The sequence below is a fragment of the Pseudonaja textilis genome, chromosome 3 (genome assembly GCF_049901715.1).
Source record: "Pseudonaja textilis isolate UNSWEBS1 chromosome 3, rPseTex1.2, whole genome shotgun sequence".
In the NCBI taxonomy this organism is placed as follows: Eukaryota; Metazoa; Chordata; class Lepidosauria; order Squamata; family Elapidae; genus Pseudonaja; species Pseudonaja textilis.
In genome coordinates this window covers 89,174,668-89,196,098 of record NC_141992.1, presented here as the reverse complement: position 1 = coordinate 89,196,098, position 21,431 = coordinate 89,174,668, and the positions used below count along the sequence as shown (strand labels likewise).

Genomic DNA, 21,431 nt, shown 5'->3' with positions numbered 1-21,431 from the left:
ATATTCAATTGGTCACTCTGGAATTATTCCTCCAAATCCCTCCATCTAGCCTTTTCACTATGCTGAATTCAATATGATTTGATTACTTTAAATTTTGGCCCACCGAAACTCTCTCCACCCATCCTCTTAATCCCCAATTTTTAAACCATTCCCTGCTTTGCTACTATTCAGGAAGTCACTCTGGCATTCAAAGGCCAAATGTGACTCTAAACAAAAGTTGTGCTCCTGTACTATCAAAATAAATGGAATGGAGAATAGAGGTTTTCACTACTGCATAGAGTGAGGCAATATTCTAGTCTGACCCTTTTCTGTGAAAGCGTTAATTTTTATCAGAGATTTGTATCTCCAGATGAATTGCTAACTCTAGTGAAAATGCAGTAACAATGGTGAATAATTGTTCAATAATCCTATCATTTCATCAAAGACTGGAGACTGACATTGAAACCACTTCTTAAAATCTTGCCAAAATCTGGTGGGATTAGTATGGGCTATCCAAAAACCTTCCCTAGGCTCGCAATTGCTTTCATAAGCAATAATATATTGACTTGTTTGCACAGAGTATAATACATTTAGAAAATTCATGGAATGCAGATGATAAATTCATCTATTCAAACTGGAAAGTCACTTTGGGTGTAGTAGAGAGAGCATTGTTCAGTTATCACTGTGATTGAATGGGGCTTGCTATACAGTTATATAGCAATGCACCGTTATTTTGTCTTCTTGAAAGCATCCAGAATTATTATTTCAAATTCTGGCTCTACTTGGTATGAATATCATTTTTCAGGTAGAGTCAGGGGTTACTGCTGCCATCATGTGCTTATTATAGTTGCTACAGCAGCACTGAGTCTCCTTTAGACATTTTAGTAGCCATGACCATTTCTTCTAAATTTGATACTATCTTTAAAATTGTATTTGCTACTTCTATGAATACAGGCTATCTGAAATAATTTCATGCGGTATGTATTTATATTTCCGTGTGTTGTATAGTGTATAGGGTTCTGAGTCCAAGGGCATTCCCTCTTCAATATTTCCAAGCCTATTGACCATAAAGAAGCCTTGGGACTTTAGGATAGAGCCCTATTGTTTCATCAAAGGTTTGGTTCAAAAGAAAAACATGGTTGCAAAAGGAGGCATGGATGCCATGCAAACGATAAAGCCTAATATTCTACATAATACCACATCACTCTGACAGTTTTTACTCTTTCTTTTCCTATCTGAGGGTTTGCCTATCTGCCTCCAATTGTTTCTGCCCACCTGGTATGTTTCAATGGAGTGGGTGCCCTACATCTACCTTCATTAAATGCTGCCAACTTGCGATATTGAAAAAGTGTGCCATCTCTTTCATGGGCCCCACCTTTAAAAACAACAACACCCATTCCTGTCTACTTCGTATATCCCTTCTCTTCCTTTGGCCTTCGGTTTGGGTTTAGGTCTATGTTTCTTGCAGTATTGGTCTTCCTACATTTGACACACTAGGATGGTGCCAGACCTATACTCTGCTACAGAGAATGATAAAGATGGCCTTGAAAATAATATTCAGAAACAGTTATAGAAACAATAAGTGCAGAAGCTTTCTATAAAGCCCAGGAAAGGAGTTAGTTATCAGGAAAAGGCTCAGACTGACTCCCCCTAACCGAGGTAGGTGTAAGAAGGAATGAAAGCTCATCAGCTGAAATCTCCTGTCCTCCAGAATGCTATTGTCTTGGAGTCCTGTTCATAACATCAAGCCTGTTGCCATCTAATGGTCAGTCAGAAACCAGTGAATTCTTTAGAATTCAGAGATGATACAGTCACACCAGAATGAAATGCCAGAAAGGATTTTATGGATTTAAAAACAGCAGAAAGGAAACCACCGTAAGAGGTGGTGCATTTTATTCCATTCTGTGTAGCCCTGCACCAATTTCTAAGATCTAGCTTAATTTTAATTGTTTATCAATAATTATACAATTTCATACTGTCCGGAAAAAAAAAAACCCTTGTACCTGCTTGTGATTTTCCCATACACATTAGGGTAGCAGAAATCCATTTGGCTGAACCTGTCTCTGATTCTGAGCATTAAGGCATATCAGGCTACCTTGAAAACAACTTGAGGAAGGCCAGGCTACTTCTGGATCTTGGACTGGACTGTGAATTGGAGTGTTTACTGTATACCTCTGTTTCTTTACAAAATATATTACAAATAGTTTGGTGGGGGGAAAAGCCCACAATATTTTTTAATTTTTTTTATAAGAATTCAATATAACTTTATGCTAAAAATATTAATTACAATTATCTATTTTTGTTGTGTTAAGATGGTCTGCTGACTGATAATTCAGATTAATGAAATGTTTATGTCAGGTTTCCAAGTGATGAAATCCATTTAAAAAGAAAAGAGCAAAATCCATCTTCCGAAACAATTTCTTTTAATTAGGAAAGCATCAAATTGGCAAAATCTCTTGTAATTCTGGATCTGACACAACCCAGAATTACACCATGTAATATTGGAAATTAGAAACTCCCCCAAGAGTCACATTCCCCAATTGAAGTAAATCAATGTTGCCTGGTGTCATCAATCTCCACTTCCAGGTCTCAGCAGGGTCAGCTTTTGTTCCCACGGGAATGAGAACCAACTAGCCTAAACAAGTCTCCCTATCTCCACTCCTCCCACCTTAGGAATGTGGCATATGGCAATCCTGAAACCCTTCCCCCCCATAACCAGCAAAGAGAAAGAAAGAAAAGGAATATATAATAAGGCTAAATAAAATGGCTATGCATATGTCAATGTACATTCCTCTCTCCAGATGTATTTTTAAAAAATTGTTTATGTTGCATTATAATATTTTAATCTGCCTTAAAGATAGTCTTGTTGATAAATGTTATCATTTACCCAGTTAGTAAAATTTGGTTTTTACAAAGTAGACTTTTAGGTTCAGATCCATTGTTGACAGCAAATAGTTTCATGTGATCATATTGAGAAGAATGATAAATGATTTCTGATATTCATCTTCTGGTTCAAAGAATGGTCCTTTTGTTCCTTTATTTATTTCTGTAAAATACAATGTGAATAATGAAGAAATAATTTTGCATCTCTGCATTTTATATATCTTTTTTAAACTGATAAATCTTGATCTGCAACAAAATGCAGCCTCTGATAACTTTAGGATATCAAATTGATTTGTACATGAGTAAGCAGCCTCTCAATTTGCTAAAACAATTGCTTAAAATTACTCAAGTGGCTCAAAAATTGTAAACCATTTTATCACTGAGCAATTTCTTCTTTTTAAAAAAGATGACTTTTGACACAATGACATGTAACAAACTTTAATAAATTATTAGGCATTCTTGATATTTTGGGATATAAACTCCAGCAATCAGAATGAACTCAAAGCACCAACATTTGAAAAATAGGAGTAGGGAATTAGACATTACCAAACTTTAATTCATCCTCACAGGGGTTAAACTTGAGAACAGATGGGATACAAATGCAGTGAATAAACAAACTCCCATTATTCTCAGGCAATACAATTAGGAGGATAGAGAAAGCTGCCATTTTGTCATTGATTAGAAAGAAGCTCCATTACATAAATATTCCTCTGTACTGGGACTGAAATGAGTGGAAACTCTACTTTAAATCCAGTGGCTTATGTTCATTGATTTCACTGGCCTCCGTGATAAATAAATAAACACTATTACATTTTACTTTATTTATTCCATTTGCATTGATATTGAAATATTCTCCTCCCCTTTCAATTTGCACATTTGTGTTTACATACCTATTTATCAATATCTGTCAGAAGCTACAGGACCAGAACAAAAAATAAAATTAACTGAATTAGTAACCACTGATAATCATTCATTACATGCAGTGGTGGGATTCAATATTTTTTACTACTGGTTCCATGGAGGTGGCTTGGTGGGCGTAGCAGGGGAAGGATACTGTAAAATCTCTATTCCTACCCTACTCCAGGGGAAGGATATTGCAAAATCCCTTTCCAGCTCCGTTCTCCTGTGCAGGGCAACAAAACCCAGCCAATCAGCTGGGACTTGGGAGGCAGAGAATAGATGGGGGTGGGGATAGTCAGAGGTGGTATTTGCCGGTTCTCTGAACTACTCAAAATTTCCACTGCTGGTTATCCAGAACTGGTCAGAACCTGCTGAATACCACCTCTGATTACATGTAAAATAAGGTATCCCATGAAATATTTCCAAGCATACAATGAATGTAAAAATAGATTGAACAAGAAGACCCTCTGAAATGAATTGGATGAGATAGATTATCCATTACTAAATGAAGTTCTATTGACTTCAAGAGACTACTAGATCCAACCTAAGAATTACTTGCTTTCTACTGAAAATTTTAGAGTGCATGCTAAATGAATTTGTTTCATTGAGGATAATGAAATCAATCAAACTAGCCCACTGAGGTCAAATTAGAGTTTACATTCATTTCAGGCCTGGGACACAGGAATCTCCTGTTCTTTATCTTGGAATCTCCCCGGATTCAGCAACAGACCAGAAGAGATGAAATGAAATGATGAGCGACGTTTGTGCCTCCCAGTCCCATGCCCCATTGTTTTTAAGTAACATCTCTCCTCATAGTGCTTCTCTCCCATTGCTCTGAACAGAAAGAATTTTATTTAGGTCACAGGAATCTTAAGCAGTGTTCTGATTTAGAAGAATTGCCAAAGACCAAGTTGCCTTAGAATCCATTATATTCACAACTTTAGCTGCCAGACTTTGGCCTTTTAAATATTGCAACTGCCTTTTTTCAATGATTAGATATAGATGTATACAGTAAGTATATAAATATAGACGGGGAAAGATATATTGGTGAATTATAGTACTTTTCTGAAAATATACATACAGGAATGCAATCTGGAAAGTCAAATTTCCCATCCAAACAATTAATTCTGAATGATCTGGTATTTGGGTGTGGTTTATAGCCTTTTAAACATACAAATTCTACTGTATTTCCATCTTCAACATATATTTTATTCCTGTAGCTCCACTTCAGCCTTATATTGTGTTCTCTCATATCTTCTTCATTTGCTGTACAAGCAACTGTAAAAAGACACAAATCAGATGAAACACAGAAAGTTTGATACTGAAGAATTCCTTTGATAAAAAGATTATGTCAGCCCCGGACTGCCAGATGATCTGGGGCTGCCATTCGGAAAGGGAAGGAGCTGCCAGCTGGAATGCATATTTATTGCTGCCAATGGCCACCCCAGGCACATGCCTGCCTACTGTGTGGGTGGCACGCTGCAGGAATCCTGCTGCATTAATGGAGCCAGCGGACAGTGAGCAGAGGCCTGGACTTTGACACAGCTGATTTGTGGCAGAACAGCTGACTGTTGGATTGTGAGCAGGCACAGGAAGCTGGGCATGATGGCTCAGGTTGGGCGGCTGGCATATTGCCAAACTGCAGCAGCCGTATTGGCAGCAAGCAATAGGTGGGAGGTGAAGGGGGTAGAATCACACAGTGAGTGGAGCACCATATAAGGGGTGGTGAAATAAACCACGGTAACACAGACTTTGATTCATTTATAGTTGGTAACTTCATGCCAGGTTCGTGTTTACCAGATAAACATTACCACACCGAACTGTGTTGCTGGATTTTCTTGACATGGGACAGCGGAACGTGACAGGAAGTTTGTGTTCACTTCAAATTCAAAACCCCATCTAGCAGCTCTTTCCTTGGAGGGGCCACTGTGGCAGAGGAGATGGAGGCTGGGGCAGAGGCTGCAGTACCTGAAGCCCTGGCAGCACAACAATATGTCCCTGCCCTGGATGGGTGTCCCAAGAAGTGGATTGGTTCAGGGATTCTCACATCCAGACAGGAGCCATATACATCCACGGGGGAGGCTCCAACAGGGGAGTTTGACAGTATTCATTGGTGACTGCAGGTGCTGGGGGGGTCATTGCCCACATTGACCCTATCCGGTAGCAATTTAATGAAATGGCAGGAGAGACACCTGTCAGAGGATGATAAAGGGGAGTGGAGCTATTCCACTGCACTTGGCAGCCAAACCATGGACTGGTTGAGGGAGAGGTTTGGAAAGGTCAGTTTGGGGGACATTGGGTCCTGGTATAGTAGGGACCAGGGGGAAAGGCCCAGCCACCTGGGCAGCTGCTGCTGTTATCAACCCAACAACCGATGATTCCTCCTGGGTGTTTCCATTTAGCCAGCCACAAATTATGACTAGAGGCAGACCAAAGACGCTCCAGGGAGCCAATGAAGCGATGATTGCCAGAGGCTGCCTCTATTATTGGACATCAGAGTTATCACCCAGGTGGGAGCGGCTATCAGTGGGCACCTTCTAGTGTTGCCAGCCCACTTCTGTCACCTGTTTGGCCAATGGGTGTCAGCCACGGGCAAGGGGCACTTCAACCATGGGGCCCACCAGCACTATGAGTAACATATGATGGCAGTCCAGATAAGGTGGCTCTCTTCCTAGGCCAAGTATAGACACCTGGACCGGTATGTGCACCTTTACACATCCCTTGAGCCATGGTAATGGCTGTAGTGGCGGTGCTGGAGGATGAGGCCATAGACTAGGTGTCTGATCTATATAGTGAACTTGGCCAGGAATTGGGGAATGCAGGGTTGTTCTTTGAGGCACTTCATAAAAGGTTTGAAGACAACACCAGGGCCCAGAGGGCAGAGGGAGAAATGTTAGCATTGTGGCAAAAAGTTTGCCAGTTGTGGACTATATATGTGAATTCTGAAGACTGGCTGGTAAGCTGCGGGGCCTTGACCATATGTTGCACCAGGCCTGTCTATCGGGGCTAGCCTCCACACTTGGGCACCTGGTATCCAGCAGCTAGGGGCCGAACTGCAGGAATATAGGCCAAAAGAGGAGGTACCTGTGCAACCACAATGGTTTCCAGACCAAACCCCCAGCAATGCCCTGAGGGGACCAGGCCCTCAGGTGGCCCAACTGGAGAAGGCTGCACTAGGCCGGCTGCCTATGTTGTTTTAGGGGTGAGAAACCAGGTCATCATGCAGCTGAATGTACCACCCTCACTCTGAAAGTGAAGTTGGGCGAGATGGGGACCAGAACACCTAGGAAGATGGCCAAGAAAACTCTGGAGAAGTCCCGAGAGGTCAACAGGCAGAGGCAGTGACCCCAGTGGCCACAGCAAATGAATCCAAGTCAATGGTGGAAGGGGGATCCCAGCTCAACAGTTGTGACAGTGATGATGAAGTGGAAGCCTACTCCATAGTAAGGAGGACTTCCCAACCCTTCTGGCTTCCAGTGATACAAACAGGCCAGAGGCGTCGAGCATGTAATGCTCTTATTGATTCAGGGTGTACACGGTGTCTTATGAGCTTAGTGACAGCTGACAAGTTGGGGGTAAAGGTGAACAAACTGAGAAGGCCCATGAGGTTTGAGCAAGTGGATGACTTGCTGTTAGATGGGGCGCCAGCTACACAGATTACAGAATGGGTGAAGCTGGAGTTTGGCCAGCACCAGGAACTGATCCACTTTATTGTAGTCCCGAGAATGATGGAGGAAATAATTCTGGGGCTCGCATGGTTGGATAAATGGGGTCCAACCATATGGTGGGTGGGTGGTTGTAGGCACTTGTATATCAAGTTCAGGCCCCACCCACTGCCACATGAACAACTGCAATATGGGATATTCATGTCATGACAAATCTATAAAGAATTATATATATGAATTATACCTCTACATGTTGGTGTTTGTGACCAACGGCCATTTTGACAAGTCACTCTTGCAGATCCTTCCATTATGTAGAATTTTTGGCACTGATAAGTTACACTTTCAGACTGGACATAGGTTGCCTTGGGTGTGTCCACAATGTCTCCATTGTCCACAGCAGGTGGACGTCCACATCCTCCCTCAATATCTATATTAGATAAATAATCCATCAACAATTCTGATGATTGCAAACACACATTCACAGGTTTTAAGCATATTCAAAAGGAACTATATTGCAAAATGCTAAAACTAATTCTTATTTTTTTAAAAGCAACAATGTCATAGGCAGAAAATGATTACTACACATTGCTTGTTATTGTCTTTCAACTTTAGAAGGTACGCCGCCTAGTACCTTAGTCAGATCTATGATAAAACAGATAGCAATTGCTTGGGATAAATGTGATCTCCCCACAAGGGTTGTTAATTTTATCATCTACTTTCTATTAATAACTGCTCAAATCTTGCACAAATAGAACGTGTAGTCACTTAGGATGCTGTATAGTGCTAATACATGAACATGTTCTGCTTCCTAAAAAACCTTTGTCCATTTTGACCCTGATGTCTAGAACTTTTAATGTTCATGTAATTAGACTATTTTTTCTTGAAGGCTTTGTGTTACTTCTGGGGGAGACATCTACAAGGAGGGAGGAGGCACATGAGAAAACCAGTGTACTTTGAATATATTTTCTTTTACAGTGAAAACAGATTGTTGATTGAGAATGTAAATGATTTGAATGAATCTTAAATACATGAAAGATACAATGAATAGTAATATCATGCCAAAGAAATTTGATTTCATTCTTTGACAAAGTGACACAGTGAAATGCCATGGATGTAGTATCTGTGAATTTCAGTAAGGTGTTTGAAAAAGTAAATCACAATCTACTTCTTGGTAAACTAGAAAAATTAGACAGGATCACTACTATTTGCAAATGGCTGACAAAACACACTCAACAAGTAGTCCTTAAGGAACCACATCAGTGGTAGGATTCAGCCAGTTCTTACTCATTTAGCTGAACCCCTTGTTAACCTTTTTGCGCAGTTTGGCAAACTGGCTAATCCTACCACCGGCTGGCTCTGCCCCACCCCACCCCACCCCTCCCCTCCCTATCTCAGACCACATGGCAGTTGGGCCCAGCTGCTTTCCATTCTTCCCCTAACTGTTCTTCCCCTTTCTTACCCCACTGGGCTGGCTGGCAGATGGGTGATCTGCCTCTGTCATGGTGTTACCTTGCAGAGACATGAGATGCAAATCAGTTGTCTGGTGGACTATACAGAGCTGTCAATATCTATGGAAAAACTGTGGTGCCAGAGGAAGATTGCCTCTTTTAAAAGCCATGTATACATGGGCTGAGAAAGAGGTAAGAGCAGCTCTATATGAAATACAAGACTTCGAAAAATCCATAGGCAGATTGAGTGGGGAAATTTCTGGGTCTGATTAGGTAGATTCAGGGTTTCCTTTCTTTTAGGAACATTGGATATCTTCTTTTTTTCCTTAATTATATGAAAGAAACCATACTGCCTTATAAACTATATGTATTCCATATTTTAGTAGTCTGCTCTGGGGATGCCTTTCAGGATATGTGGACCTTGAGCTGCTGGTTCTTACCTCTGTTTTTAATGTCCCCTATTCTGCCAAAAACCCTGAGTCATCAGGGTATATGGATTTTAATCTTATTAGGATGCTGTTGGCACCAAAATTTATTTCTATGCAAGATCTCTAGTGTTTTCTCAAATTGCTATGGAAGAATAAATGAGGAAAAATAAATTGTAGCTGAATCCAGAGAAAATGGAAGTGCCCAAGGGCAATTTTGAAAAGTTCACCACAGCATTCTATTCTAGATGAGGTTACACCATCCCTTCCCCATCTCAAGGAAAAATACATTTAGGAGTTTGAATGCCTAAAATTATAAAAAAATATATTAGTGTGATGCGTATGTCAATCCTAAAGCTGTCCAGACTGAGGCTATTTTGAGGCTTCAGTGCTGACATTGGAGCTGAGGGTTAGGGAGGAAGGGATAGAGATAGTTGGGGTACTGTAGCCAAAACAAACTATTTTCTCTTGGGAACCAAGGACATTCCCGCAGGGGTTCAGTGGGGGTTGAGCAACTGGACTGTATCCTGACTGGACCATGTGACTGATTGTTTTGGAAAAGTGCTAAACTTTTACTTTTAATTAGGTGAAAACTGTGGAATCCATTCGGAGTCAGTTTTCATCAGTTTGTGCCAATATGATATTCCCTAAAAAATTGTTCTTTGAAGAATCTTACCTGCCTTGGAGTTATCTTTGCTATGGATATGTTACTTGGAACCTTGACAGTATAATGATACATAGCAATAATAAAATACATTGTATCATCTGTATGAATGGAAGAGCAGCTCATGTAAGTGAGTGGACTGCCACATTACAGCTTCACAGGTAAGATTCAGATTTTACCATATTTTAAGAGTTCTGTAATTTGTAAAAGAGGCGCTCTCTCTCTGTCACAAATAAGATCAAGTACTTGGGGATATACTTGACAGCAAGATGCAGTACACTAAAAGATAATAATTATATCAAACTTAAGCAGCAGATAGCGCTAGATTTGGCGAAATGGGAAAATTTACAACTGTCATTAATAGGGAGAATATCAACAATCAAGATGACTATATTATCCCGAATTTTATATTTGTTCCAAACATTTCCAATTAGGCTTGGAAAAGAATACTTTGAAGATTTAAATAAAATTGTGTTGAAATATATATGGCAAGGTAAGAAAGCGAGAATAAAGTTAAAACTTTTGCAAGATGCTAGAATAAGAGGAGGATTTGGTTTGCTTAATTGGGAGTTGTATTACCAAGGTACAAATTTGATGTGGGTTAAAGCAGGGGTCCCCAACCACCGGGCTACGGACCGGTACCGGTCCGTGGATTATTTTCTATGGGGCCACCGGTTTGCTGGGTTCCGCCATCTTCTTTTGACAGACATGATATTCTTTGGAATTCCAATTTTGGGGGGGAATCAGCCCCGCCCCCCCCTTTCCCCCCCTTTCTTCTCCTCCTTCCCCTCCCCTCGGAGGCCCCCTGAGTCAGGAGTTGCTACTGCCCGGCATGGCTCCACGCGGCTCCAGTCCCGCGTTGCCTCGGGAAGGGAAAGGCAAAAAGGAAGAGCCGCGGCAGCGCTTTGCAAAGAGGACTGGTGAAGGCGAAGTGGTTTTGCAAACGATTCCTGGCCACCCAGATGTAAATAAATGGTTTTTGCCTGGGAAGCCCATTCTCACAAGTTTAAAAGGCTCATGTAATAATACGCCTTTTTCTCTCCCCCCACCCCCCCAACAGGGTGCGCTTCAACGACTCCTCAGGCCACTGTCGCTCTTTCAAAAGTGTGAGGCGGGAGTCAGTTGCAGGAAAAACTGAGCCAAGGAGCGAGGACACAAGTCGCAACCGCAAGGCTAGTAGCGGGCGGAGTGGGGCGGGGAGAAGACTATTATTCCTGTTATTCTCATGCTGTGGGGATAGTGAGCATGTGTTTGATTGGGTGTTTTGTGTGTGGGGGCGTGCATGCGTGCTGATGCCAGGCAAGAGCTGCCTTTGGGGTTATAGAGCCGCCTGCCTCTCGCCGAACTACCCGCACCGGATGCAAAAAAAGTTCTCCATGGGGAGGAAAGTGAACCCACATCACACCCTGGGTCTCTTCTCCTGCCCCTCCCCCCCCAGCTGCCAGGTGCCTGCGCGATCAGCCCGGAGGAGTCCTGCCGCCTTTAGCCTGCAGCTCGGAGGATCTCATGCAGGGGGGCGAGGAAGAGCCCAAAAGCACCAGCTGAGGCTTCCATGCAGGGAGGGGTCGCTGGGGAAGACCTGGAGGGGAGGTGGGGGGGGAGAGGAAATGCTTTGTCATGCGTGCTGATGCCGGTACCGGGCCACGGATCATTTTGTGATGCCGGTACCGGGCCATGGCACAAAAAAGGTTGGGGGCCACTGGGTTAAGGAATGGATAACATTAAGAAATACTAGATTGTTGACATTAGAAGGACATGATCTGTTGTTGGGGTGGCATGCTTTTCTATTGTATAAAGGAACTAAAACACAGGGGTATTTTAGAAGACATTATATACGGGAGTCTCTGTGGTTAAACTGGGAGAAGACTAAAAGACAATGTTATTTGAAAATTCCAGTCTGGCTATCGACTATTGAAGCATTTTCTTATCCTATAATATACAAAAAGGAACAAACAGTTAGATATGGTGAAATATTGAATGAAAAGGGTGAACTTAAATCTATACAAAAACTAGAGGAACAAGGTATAAGGATGAATTGGTTTTCATATGCGCAAATACATTCAAGGTATGATAAAGACTCTAAAACAGAAGGTTTCTATGATAAACTGACTGACTTAGATAAGATTTTGACAGGTACTGATGAAAAGGTGATTAAAAATTGTATGGATATTTATTAGAAATTAAACTAGAAGAAGAACAAGTTAAAGAAACTATGATTGCTTGGGGAAAGAATTTTGGATATGGGATTGATCTAGAGAAATGGCAAAAATTGTGGTCCCAAAATTATAAAATGACAATGTCAACAGCATATAAAGAAAATTTGTATAAGATGTTTTACAGGTGGCATTTTCCCCCAACAAGAATAGCAAGAATGTTCAAGAATAAATTCGAAAAATGTTGGAAATGTCATTAGACACCTGGCTCATATTACCATATGTGGTGGACATGTGCGGATGCTAAAAAATATTGGACTAAAATCCACACATGGTTGAAAAAAATGACAAAAAAACATATAGATTTGAAACCAGAGATATTTTTATTGGGAATTTTACCTGAAATATATAATAAAGATTTGAAATATTTGATTGTAAATGTATTAACAGCGGCTAGGATTGTATTTGCTAAAACCTGGAAAAATGAGAAAACACCATCACAGGAGGAAATCATTAAGAAAATATTGGAATGTGCTGAAATGAGTAGACTGACATTTGAAATTGGAGAACAAGATGATAAACAATTTTATAAAATTTGGGATCTATTCTATCAATGGTTAGACAATAAAATATAGTAATGAAATATGAAATATGAAATGAAACTCTTAGAAAATAATAAATATATAAAGATGTATTCTTTTCTTGTTATATCTACAAAATGATTCTAGGATAGATTTGGGATGATAATATGAACCATCATAAAACAAATTAAATAAAATATGATTATTTCGTAAAACATAAATGAATAAAAGTATAGTCAATTGATTGATTAATAATGATATTAATGTATTTAATATTTGATTGAAAATATGAGAGTATATACAATGTAATTGTAATTGAAGACTATGAAATGGAAGCACAAAACAATTTGTAAACCAACCGACACACTGTATGTATATATATGGAAGATGGCTTGATGTTTTTATGTTTTGTTTGTTTATGTTTGTTTTAAAAACCAATAAAAATTTTTTAAAAAATAACCATACAGATATGAAGATGGAAATAAGAGAAATGAAAGATAAGATTCAAAATTTAGAGGAGAAGATGGGAACGATCCAACCAACACTGGAGAAGAATGAACAAAGAATAAAGAATATAGAAACTAAAGCTGAACAAACAAATAAGAGATTGGAAGGGATGGATAGGAAAGTAATAGAGATGAACAGAGACTTAGGAGATTCGATTATCCATCTCGAAATGGAACATGCAGCATTCTAGTTGAGGTTCCAAAATGCATTGGAATCCAAAGATGAAGACCTGGGAGACATAATGTCCCACTTAATAGCAAAGACATTGCAAAGGGACCAGCAGGAAATAGTGAAAGAATTAGATGAGGTCTACCGAATCCATACAAACTACGCCAGATGAAACAAGCTGCCTAGAGAGGTCCACATCAGGTTCGCCAGAAAAAGTGTAAGAGACATTGTATATAGAATCACAAAGGACGAGCCGATGGTGTATAAAGAAAAAGATATTGCAACCTTGAAACAAATTCCGAGGTGGGTAAGAGAGTTGAGGAAGGACTACAGATCTCTGGCAATACTACTGAATAAACAAAAAATCTGGTTCTGATGGCTGGTCCCTGAAGGAATGCTGGTGACGTGGCAAGAAAGAAGAGTAAAAATTGATAGTATTGAAAAGACACAAGAACTTTATGATCAGTTGATGGAAACAGAGGAAGGGGAGAGCAGTAAAGAAGAGTCAGAAAGCAAGAGTCAGGAGGACCAACAAGAAGATCAGCAACAGGGAATACAGGAAACAGACCAAGAAGAGAGAGGTAAAGAAAAGAGAATACCCAAGGAGAGAAGGACTAAGAACAAGACCCCAAAGAGAAGCAAGAACAAACAGAAGATTTAGGTAGACTCAGAATAAACAATGGGAGAAGAGATTAAATTACTCTCAATAAACATCAATGGATTAAACTCCCAGATCAAGAGGAAACAAATATTAACCAAATTAACTAAAAAAAACATTGATATTATATGCCTACAGGAGGTACATATCCAAAAACAGCATAAAAAATATCTAGAATATCCCAAGTTGGGTGTATTATTTACAGCATTGGCAGATCAAAAGAAAAAGTGGGATAACAATTTATGTAAAAAAAGGGATAAATGCAAAAAAAATCTATGCTGATGAACAAGGCAGAGTTTTAATGATACAAATTAATTTACATCAAAAACAATTACTATTAGTGGGGATATATGCCCCTAATGATAACCAGAAGAAATTTTATAAGGGACTGTATGATAAAATAATGAGTATAGGTGAAGAAAATATTTGCTTGATAGGGGACTTTAATGCCATTGTTGATATTAAAAAGACTATATTAGTATGGAAGGGACTAGGAAGAAAAAAAAGAGAATTTTACCAAAAAAAAATTTTGATTTAATACATGAGATCAATTTGGAAGATATATGGAGGAAGAGGAATCCAAATGAGAAGAAATATACGTTTTATTCTAGTTCACAAAAATCATGGTCCAGAATCAATATGGTATGGGTTAATGGGGCAATCAAGAAAGACATTAGTGAAGTAGAGATAATGCCTAATATATGGGCTGACCATAGCCTGGTTAAAATTACTTGGAAAGGACATAGTAAAAGGAAAAGGAGATGGATATTAAATTCACAAATAATAAAGGAAAAAGAATATATCTCAAGAATGAAAAATGAGTTAGAAACATTCTTTAAGGTTAATCTAAAACAACATACTAGTTTACAAAGTTTATGGGACACTACAAAGGTCTTTGTGAGAGGCATATCAATAGCCTATATAGCTAAGAAAAATGAAGAAAAATTGAAGAAACAGAACGAATTACAAGAAAGGATTAAAAAGTTTGAATATGAGCTCCAAAAAGACTCAAAGATTATGGAAGTTAAGAAAGAAATAGGGATGATTAGACATGAACTAAATTTGATAGATATTGAGGAAAATGCATGTAACTTAAAAACTCTTAAACATAATTTCTTTGAATCAGCAAATAAACCAGGAAGGTGGTTGTCCCATAAATTAAAAAGAGAGAGAGAAAGAGAAAAGACTAATTCAGCAACTCAAGGATGAGAAAGGGACAGTGTATTATCAGATGGAGGAGAAAAAGAGAATTGTGCAAAGGTATTTTGGTGAGCTTTATAAGCAAGAAGATGTTAGGGAAGAAAACATTAGATACTACTTGGAGGGAAACAGTGTGAGCCCAATTTCAGAAGAAAATAGAGAAGTACTTAATAAAGAAATAACATTAACAGAGTTACAAAAAGCGATACAAAAAAATAATAATAATAAAACACCAGGCCCGGATGGTCTACCAGGTGAATTATATAAAAATGTATCTGAAATATTTGAACCAATATCACTGGAACTATATAATGAGGCATTAACGCAAGCTAGACTTCTGCGGTCCTGGTCTGAGGCGTACATCTCCTTAATTGCAAAAGATGGCACTGATCAACAACTAATTGCGAACTATAGGCCAATCTCATTGCTAAATATGGATTATAAGATATTTATGACAATATTAGCAGAAAAAATGAAACCAATCTTGAGTGAACTTATACACTCAGAGTGGTTTCCTGCTAAATAGACAAATTAAAAACAATATTAGGACGGTACTAAATTCGACTGAATACTATGAAGCTCACCCAGAAAAACAGGCAGCTTTATTTTTTTTTAGATGCACAAAAAGCATTTGACAATCTTAACTGGAAATTTACGCTGTATCAAATTAAAAATTAAATCTTGGCACTAATATAGAAAAAACACTACAAGAAACATGCTCAAATAAAAAAGCAAGTGTATTATTAAATGGAGATCGTACTGAAGATTTTGAAATTGCAAAAGGAGTGAGATAAGGGTGTCCATTATCGCCTCTGTTATTTATCTTGTCTTTAGAAGTGTTACTAGCTGACACCAGACAAAACCCAGAGATTTATGGAATTAAGATTAGAAATAAGGAATATAAAGTTCAAGCATTTGCTGATGATTTGGTATTTATAGGGGAAGATCCAATGAATTCGGGACCAATACTGTTGCAACAAATAGAAAAATTTGGGGAAGCAGCAGGATTTAAAATAAATAAAAATAAAACTAAGATGATAGTCAAAAACTGTACAACAAAACAGAAAGTAGAATTAGAAAATACAATAGTAAAAAAGATGAAATACCTGGGAATTTGGATATCACCCAGATGTTCATTATTAAAAGAGGACAATTATGTCAAACTGATTAAGCAAATCAGAAAAGAATTGGAATTATGGGCCAAATTGAAACTGTCTATATTAGGAAGAATAGTAACGTTGAAAATGAATACTTTACCAAAACTAATATATCTATTCCAAATGATTCCAATTAAATTAGGGAAATCTTTTTTATAGAACTAAATAAAATGACATCCAAGTTTGTCTGGTTGGGCAAGCAGCCACGTATTAAAATGAAACTATTACAAGACAATAGGAGCAGAGGCGGTCTTGGACTACCAGAATGGGAGCTTTATTATCAGGCAGCGGTGTTGAGTTGGATTAAGGATTGGATTAAATTAAAAGACAAAAGAATCTTAACATTAGAAGGACGTGAAGTCTTGATAGGTTGGCATGCATTTTTGTGGGAAAGTAAAAGTAATATACATACCTATTTCAATCAACACCTAATAAGAGATTCATTTATTATAATTTGGAAAAAAATCAAAGGTAAAGACTATACAGAAATCCCACAATGGCTGTCAACCATGGAAGCCAAAATACATCCAAATAGTTTCGACCTACAGAAAATGGTAAGCTACAAAGAACTATTAGATAGTCAAGGGAAATTAAAATCAAACCAAGAACTGAAAGAAAATGGAATTATGATCGATTGGTGGCCATATTTGCAAATTCAAAACAAATATAAAAAAGACTCAAAAGATTTTGGATTTGACCAAGGGCAGAACTAGCTAGATAAAATATTAATGGGACCAGAACAAAAACTTATAACTAAAATATATAAATATTTATTAGATTTTAAAATGGAAGAAGAAATAGTTAAAAGTACAATGATTGCATGGGCACAGAATTTTGGATACACTATAGAATTAGAGGAATGGGAAAAAATATGGAATATAAATTATAAATTAACGGTATCTGCCGCATACAAAGAAAACATATATAAAATGTTTTATAGATGGTATTTTGCCCCAAAAAGATTGGCAAAAATCTACTCCAATATGAGTCCTAAATGTTGGAAGTGCAAAAAAGTTGATGGTACATTTTATCACACGTGGTGGATGTGCCCCGAGGCCAGGACATACTGGGTACAAATTAAAAATCGGTTAAAAGAGATCACTGGCTATCAGATTGAGCTCAGACCAGAATCCTTCCTATTAGGAATCATTAAAGAAAGACTTCCAAAAGAAGTAAAATACCTAGTGTTACATATTATAACAGCTGCCAGAATAGCTTTTGCGCAGGTATGGAAAACACCAAATACCCCTAATGAAGAACTAATAATACACAAAGTAACAGAAAGTGCTGAGATGAATATGCTAACAATGAAATTGAAAGAAAAAGAGACTCTGAATTCTTCACAATTTGGAACAATTGGTATAAATGGCTAACAAACAGAACCAAGAAGTGAGACAAAAATGTTAATTGAAACAACCCTTAAGAAAGTAAAATATTTTTTTTGTAAACTATATAAACATATAAGAATAGTAATTATAGCTAAAGATATTATTTAATAGTAGTATATTGCAATATAATGCAATATAATATTTAAATCAAAATCTTCTATAGGTGCCAAGAACATTGCTGATACCATAATGTTTTACAATGTAAAAAAAAAGAAAATTAATAAAAATTATTTAAAAAAGAAAAAGAAAATTACAGACCAATCTCTTTATGCTGTGTCACCTGTAAAGTCATGGAATCAGTTATTAACCAAGCCATCATCCTCCACTTAGAAACAAACAACCTACTCTCTAATAAACAATTTGGTTTCAGGAAAAAACTATCCTGTAATCTGCAACTCTTACACTGCAAAAACATATGGACCACACAACTCGATCAGGGCAAAGCAATAGACGCAATCTATGTAGACTTCTGTAAAGCCTTTGATTCAGTGGTACATGACAAACTACTCCTAAAATGAAAATCTTACAGTATCTCTGGTCACCTGCATAACTGGATAGAAGCATTCCTGTCAAACAGGCAAGAAATGGTCAAAATTGGGAGGGTCCTATCTGTCAACAGTGGTGTCCCCCGAGGCAGTGTTTTAGGACCAACTCTCTTCATACTCTACATAAATGACCTCTATGATCATATTAAGAGCAACTGCGTTCTCTTCGCTGATGATGTAAAGCTATTCAATAATACAAACAATACTGCTACCCTTCAAAAAGACCTTGACTATGTATCAGAATGGTCAAACAAATGGCAACTTCAAATCTCAACAAATAAATGCTCTGTCCTACATATTGGCAAAAAAATTCAGAAAATAAAATACAGGCTGAATAGTCAAGACCTTGTTGATGATCCAAACTCTGTCAAGGATTTTGGAGTACTCATCTCTAATGCTCTAAGTGCTTACAGCCCACTGTAACTACATAGCCAAAAAGGTGTTAAGAGTTGTTAACCTAATCTTACATAGCTTTTTCTCTGGTAATATTACACTAATAACTAGACCATACAAAACATTTGTTAGACCCATACTAAAATACAGCTCATCAGTCTGGAACCCACATTATGTATCTGATATTGACACAGTTGAGAAAATCCAGAAATATTTCACAAGAAGAGTTCTCCACTCCTTTACTTGTTGCAGAATACCTTATGCCACCAGACTCAAAATTCTAGACCTAGAAAATCTAGAAGTATGCTGCCTTCGGTCCGATCTAAGTATAGTATATAAAATCATACATTGCAATGTCCTACCTGTCAATGAATACTTCAGCTTCAACCATAACAACACAAGAGCAAACAATAGATACAAACTCAAGGTTAATCGCACCAAACTTGATTGCAGGAAATACGACTTTAGCAACAGAGTGGTCAATGTCTGGAATACTCTACCTGACTCTGTGGTTTCTTCCCCAAACCCCAAAAACTTTAACCTTAGACTTTCTACTATTGACCTCACCCTTTTCCTAAGAGGTCTGTAGGGGTGTGCATAAGTGCACCACCGTGCCTACCATCCTTGTTTATTTTTATTTTTCTTATATGTATCCATTTCATATATTCATAACTATGTTTATACTTATACCTGTTATCTTATAATCACTTGACAAAATAAATAAAAAATAAACATAACAACAACAACAATAACAATAACAAGGGCTTGATAGGTAGATTAAAAAGGTCAAGTCCAGTCTAAATACCTGGCTAATTGCAATGGATAACAACAACAACAACAACAACAACAACAACAGTAACAGCAACAACAAATACATACAAAGGCAGAACTGGAAGATAGCATCAGGCAACAAATGCTGCCTCTGCAAAAAGCTGAAGAAATAGTTGTCTATTTAGTTAGCTGCTGCAAGAAGATTGCATAGACTGAGTACAACAAAGTTATGACAAATTAGCCACAATGTTGCATTGGAAGGTCTGCAAGAAATGCCATTTTTTTGCATACAAGAAGTGATGGGACCACAATAGAAAAAGTAATAGAAAATGAAGAAGCTAAATTGCTCTGGGACTTTAGAATTCAAAAAGACAAGACCTGCTACATAACACCCCAAACCAGAGGTGGGCTGCTGCCAGTTCACACCGGTTCTAGTGAACCGGTAGTTAAGATTTGGCACAGTTTGGGGAACTGACAAATCCTACCACTGGCTGGCCCCACCCACACCCTTTTTTTGGCCTGTTTTTGGGGGTCATTTTTAGGCCACTTTTGGGCCATTTTTTTGGACTGTTTTTGGCCCCAAAACAATAAAAAATGGCTTTAGATAGATAGATAGATAGATAGATAGATAGATAGATAGATAGATGATAGATAAATAAAATTCAGAGGGCAGCCCTGGCCATGTTAGTTTTCTTCTTTATGGCATGTCTATTTATTTGCCCATTAATTTGCCAATAATTTTAGTTATACCTCTTCATTTGACAAGCAGATTTTCTACATGCTGTCTAAAACATGTTGCCTGCATGTTTCCCCACATACTGTATCTAGAAAGAGTATTTTCAAGGTGAATGTATGGAAATGCAATGATGCAATCATGTCTGTTCTAGTACATCCTCCTATCATCTCTGCTAAAATGTTCTGAATGAGATACTGTATGTCCCTTAGGCAAAAATAATTAGAAAATTATGTAAAATAATGTTAAAAAGCATACTTGTACAGAATTAAATATATCAGCCATTCTACAATAATAGAAATGTATGCAAATTCTACTTACTGACACATTTCGGTGAAGGTGACCATCCATTTTTTGTGCATTCAACCACCTTTCCTCCATTATCTGTTTCAAGTGTAAATCCGCTGTCACACTGAACTCGAATTAGATCCCCATTATGGTATATAGTTCTTTGAGGTTGGAAAAAACCATTCAATATACTCGGAGAGTTACATGTAATTTCTAGAGAAAATAAATCATATAGTATATTGAAAAAAGAAATACTTGCACTCATATCAGATTATGGGCATTTCTCTATATTAGCACAGAACAATAACAAAATTATATGTATTTGTGTGTGTGTGTGTGTGTGTGTGTGTGTGTGTATGTGTATCACCACGATATATTAATCAATATTACCATGTTTGTCAATAGGCATGCCTATTCATAGGCATTAACTTATTTAAAACTACCAGTTAGTATCTAAAATATACTGTGAAATTAGCCAACTTCATTAAAAGTATTTTTGGAAGTTTTAAATTAAATTCAACAAGTTGCAATAATTATACTTCCCTTTTATTTTGATTTTGAATTGAAATATAAAGCCACTTCTGCCAGCATGCAAGAGGTTGCCCAGAAGAGCCCCACTGTACATGCACACACTCCTGCTACACAACAGTTGATTGTCGGGTATCTGGGGTGCATGCATGGAGGGTGAGGGTGCATGGGAGAGACATGTGCATGCGCAGAGATGCACGGGGTGAGCAGGGATCACACACACATGTGCAGAGATGCATGGTGCACATGTGGATCATGTCTGCATGCAGAAGGGGCATGGGGGCAGTGCGCATAGCCTTCTGAGTGCTGGTGTGAGCGCGAGCACATGAGCATGCATGCAATTTTTGACACGGGAGCCGAAAAAGGTTTACCACCACTGATATAACCTACTGATCTA

General features: G+C 38.1%; 1 protein-coding gene across 7 annotated transcripts in view; it reads right to left on the bottom strand.

Moving 5' to 3' along the window:
* Window positions 1–2,385: 2,385 nt before the first annotated feature.
* Window positions 2,386–21,431, bottom strand: part of LOC113436187 (complement factor H-related protein 5-like) — a 256,629-nt gene continuing 237,583 nt past the window's right edge. For 5 of the 7 annotated variants that reach the window (XM_087930326.1, XM_087930330.1, XM_087930331.1 and 2 more), the window contains one exon: window positions 2,386–3,025. In XM_087930326.1, coding sequence (XP_087786452.1) covers window positions 3,020–3,025 — 6 coding nt within the window. In that variant the 3' untranslated portion in view covers window positions 2,386–3,019. Of the gene's footprint in view, window positions 3,026–4,843; window positions 5,041–21,431 lie in introns of all 7 variants that reach the window. The other 2 variants (XM_087930322.1, XM_087930328.1) reach the window with 1 other exon arrangement.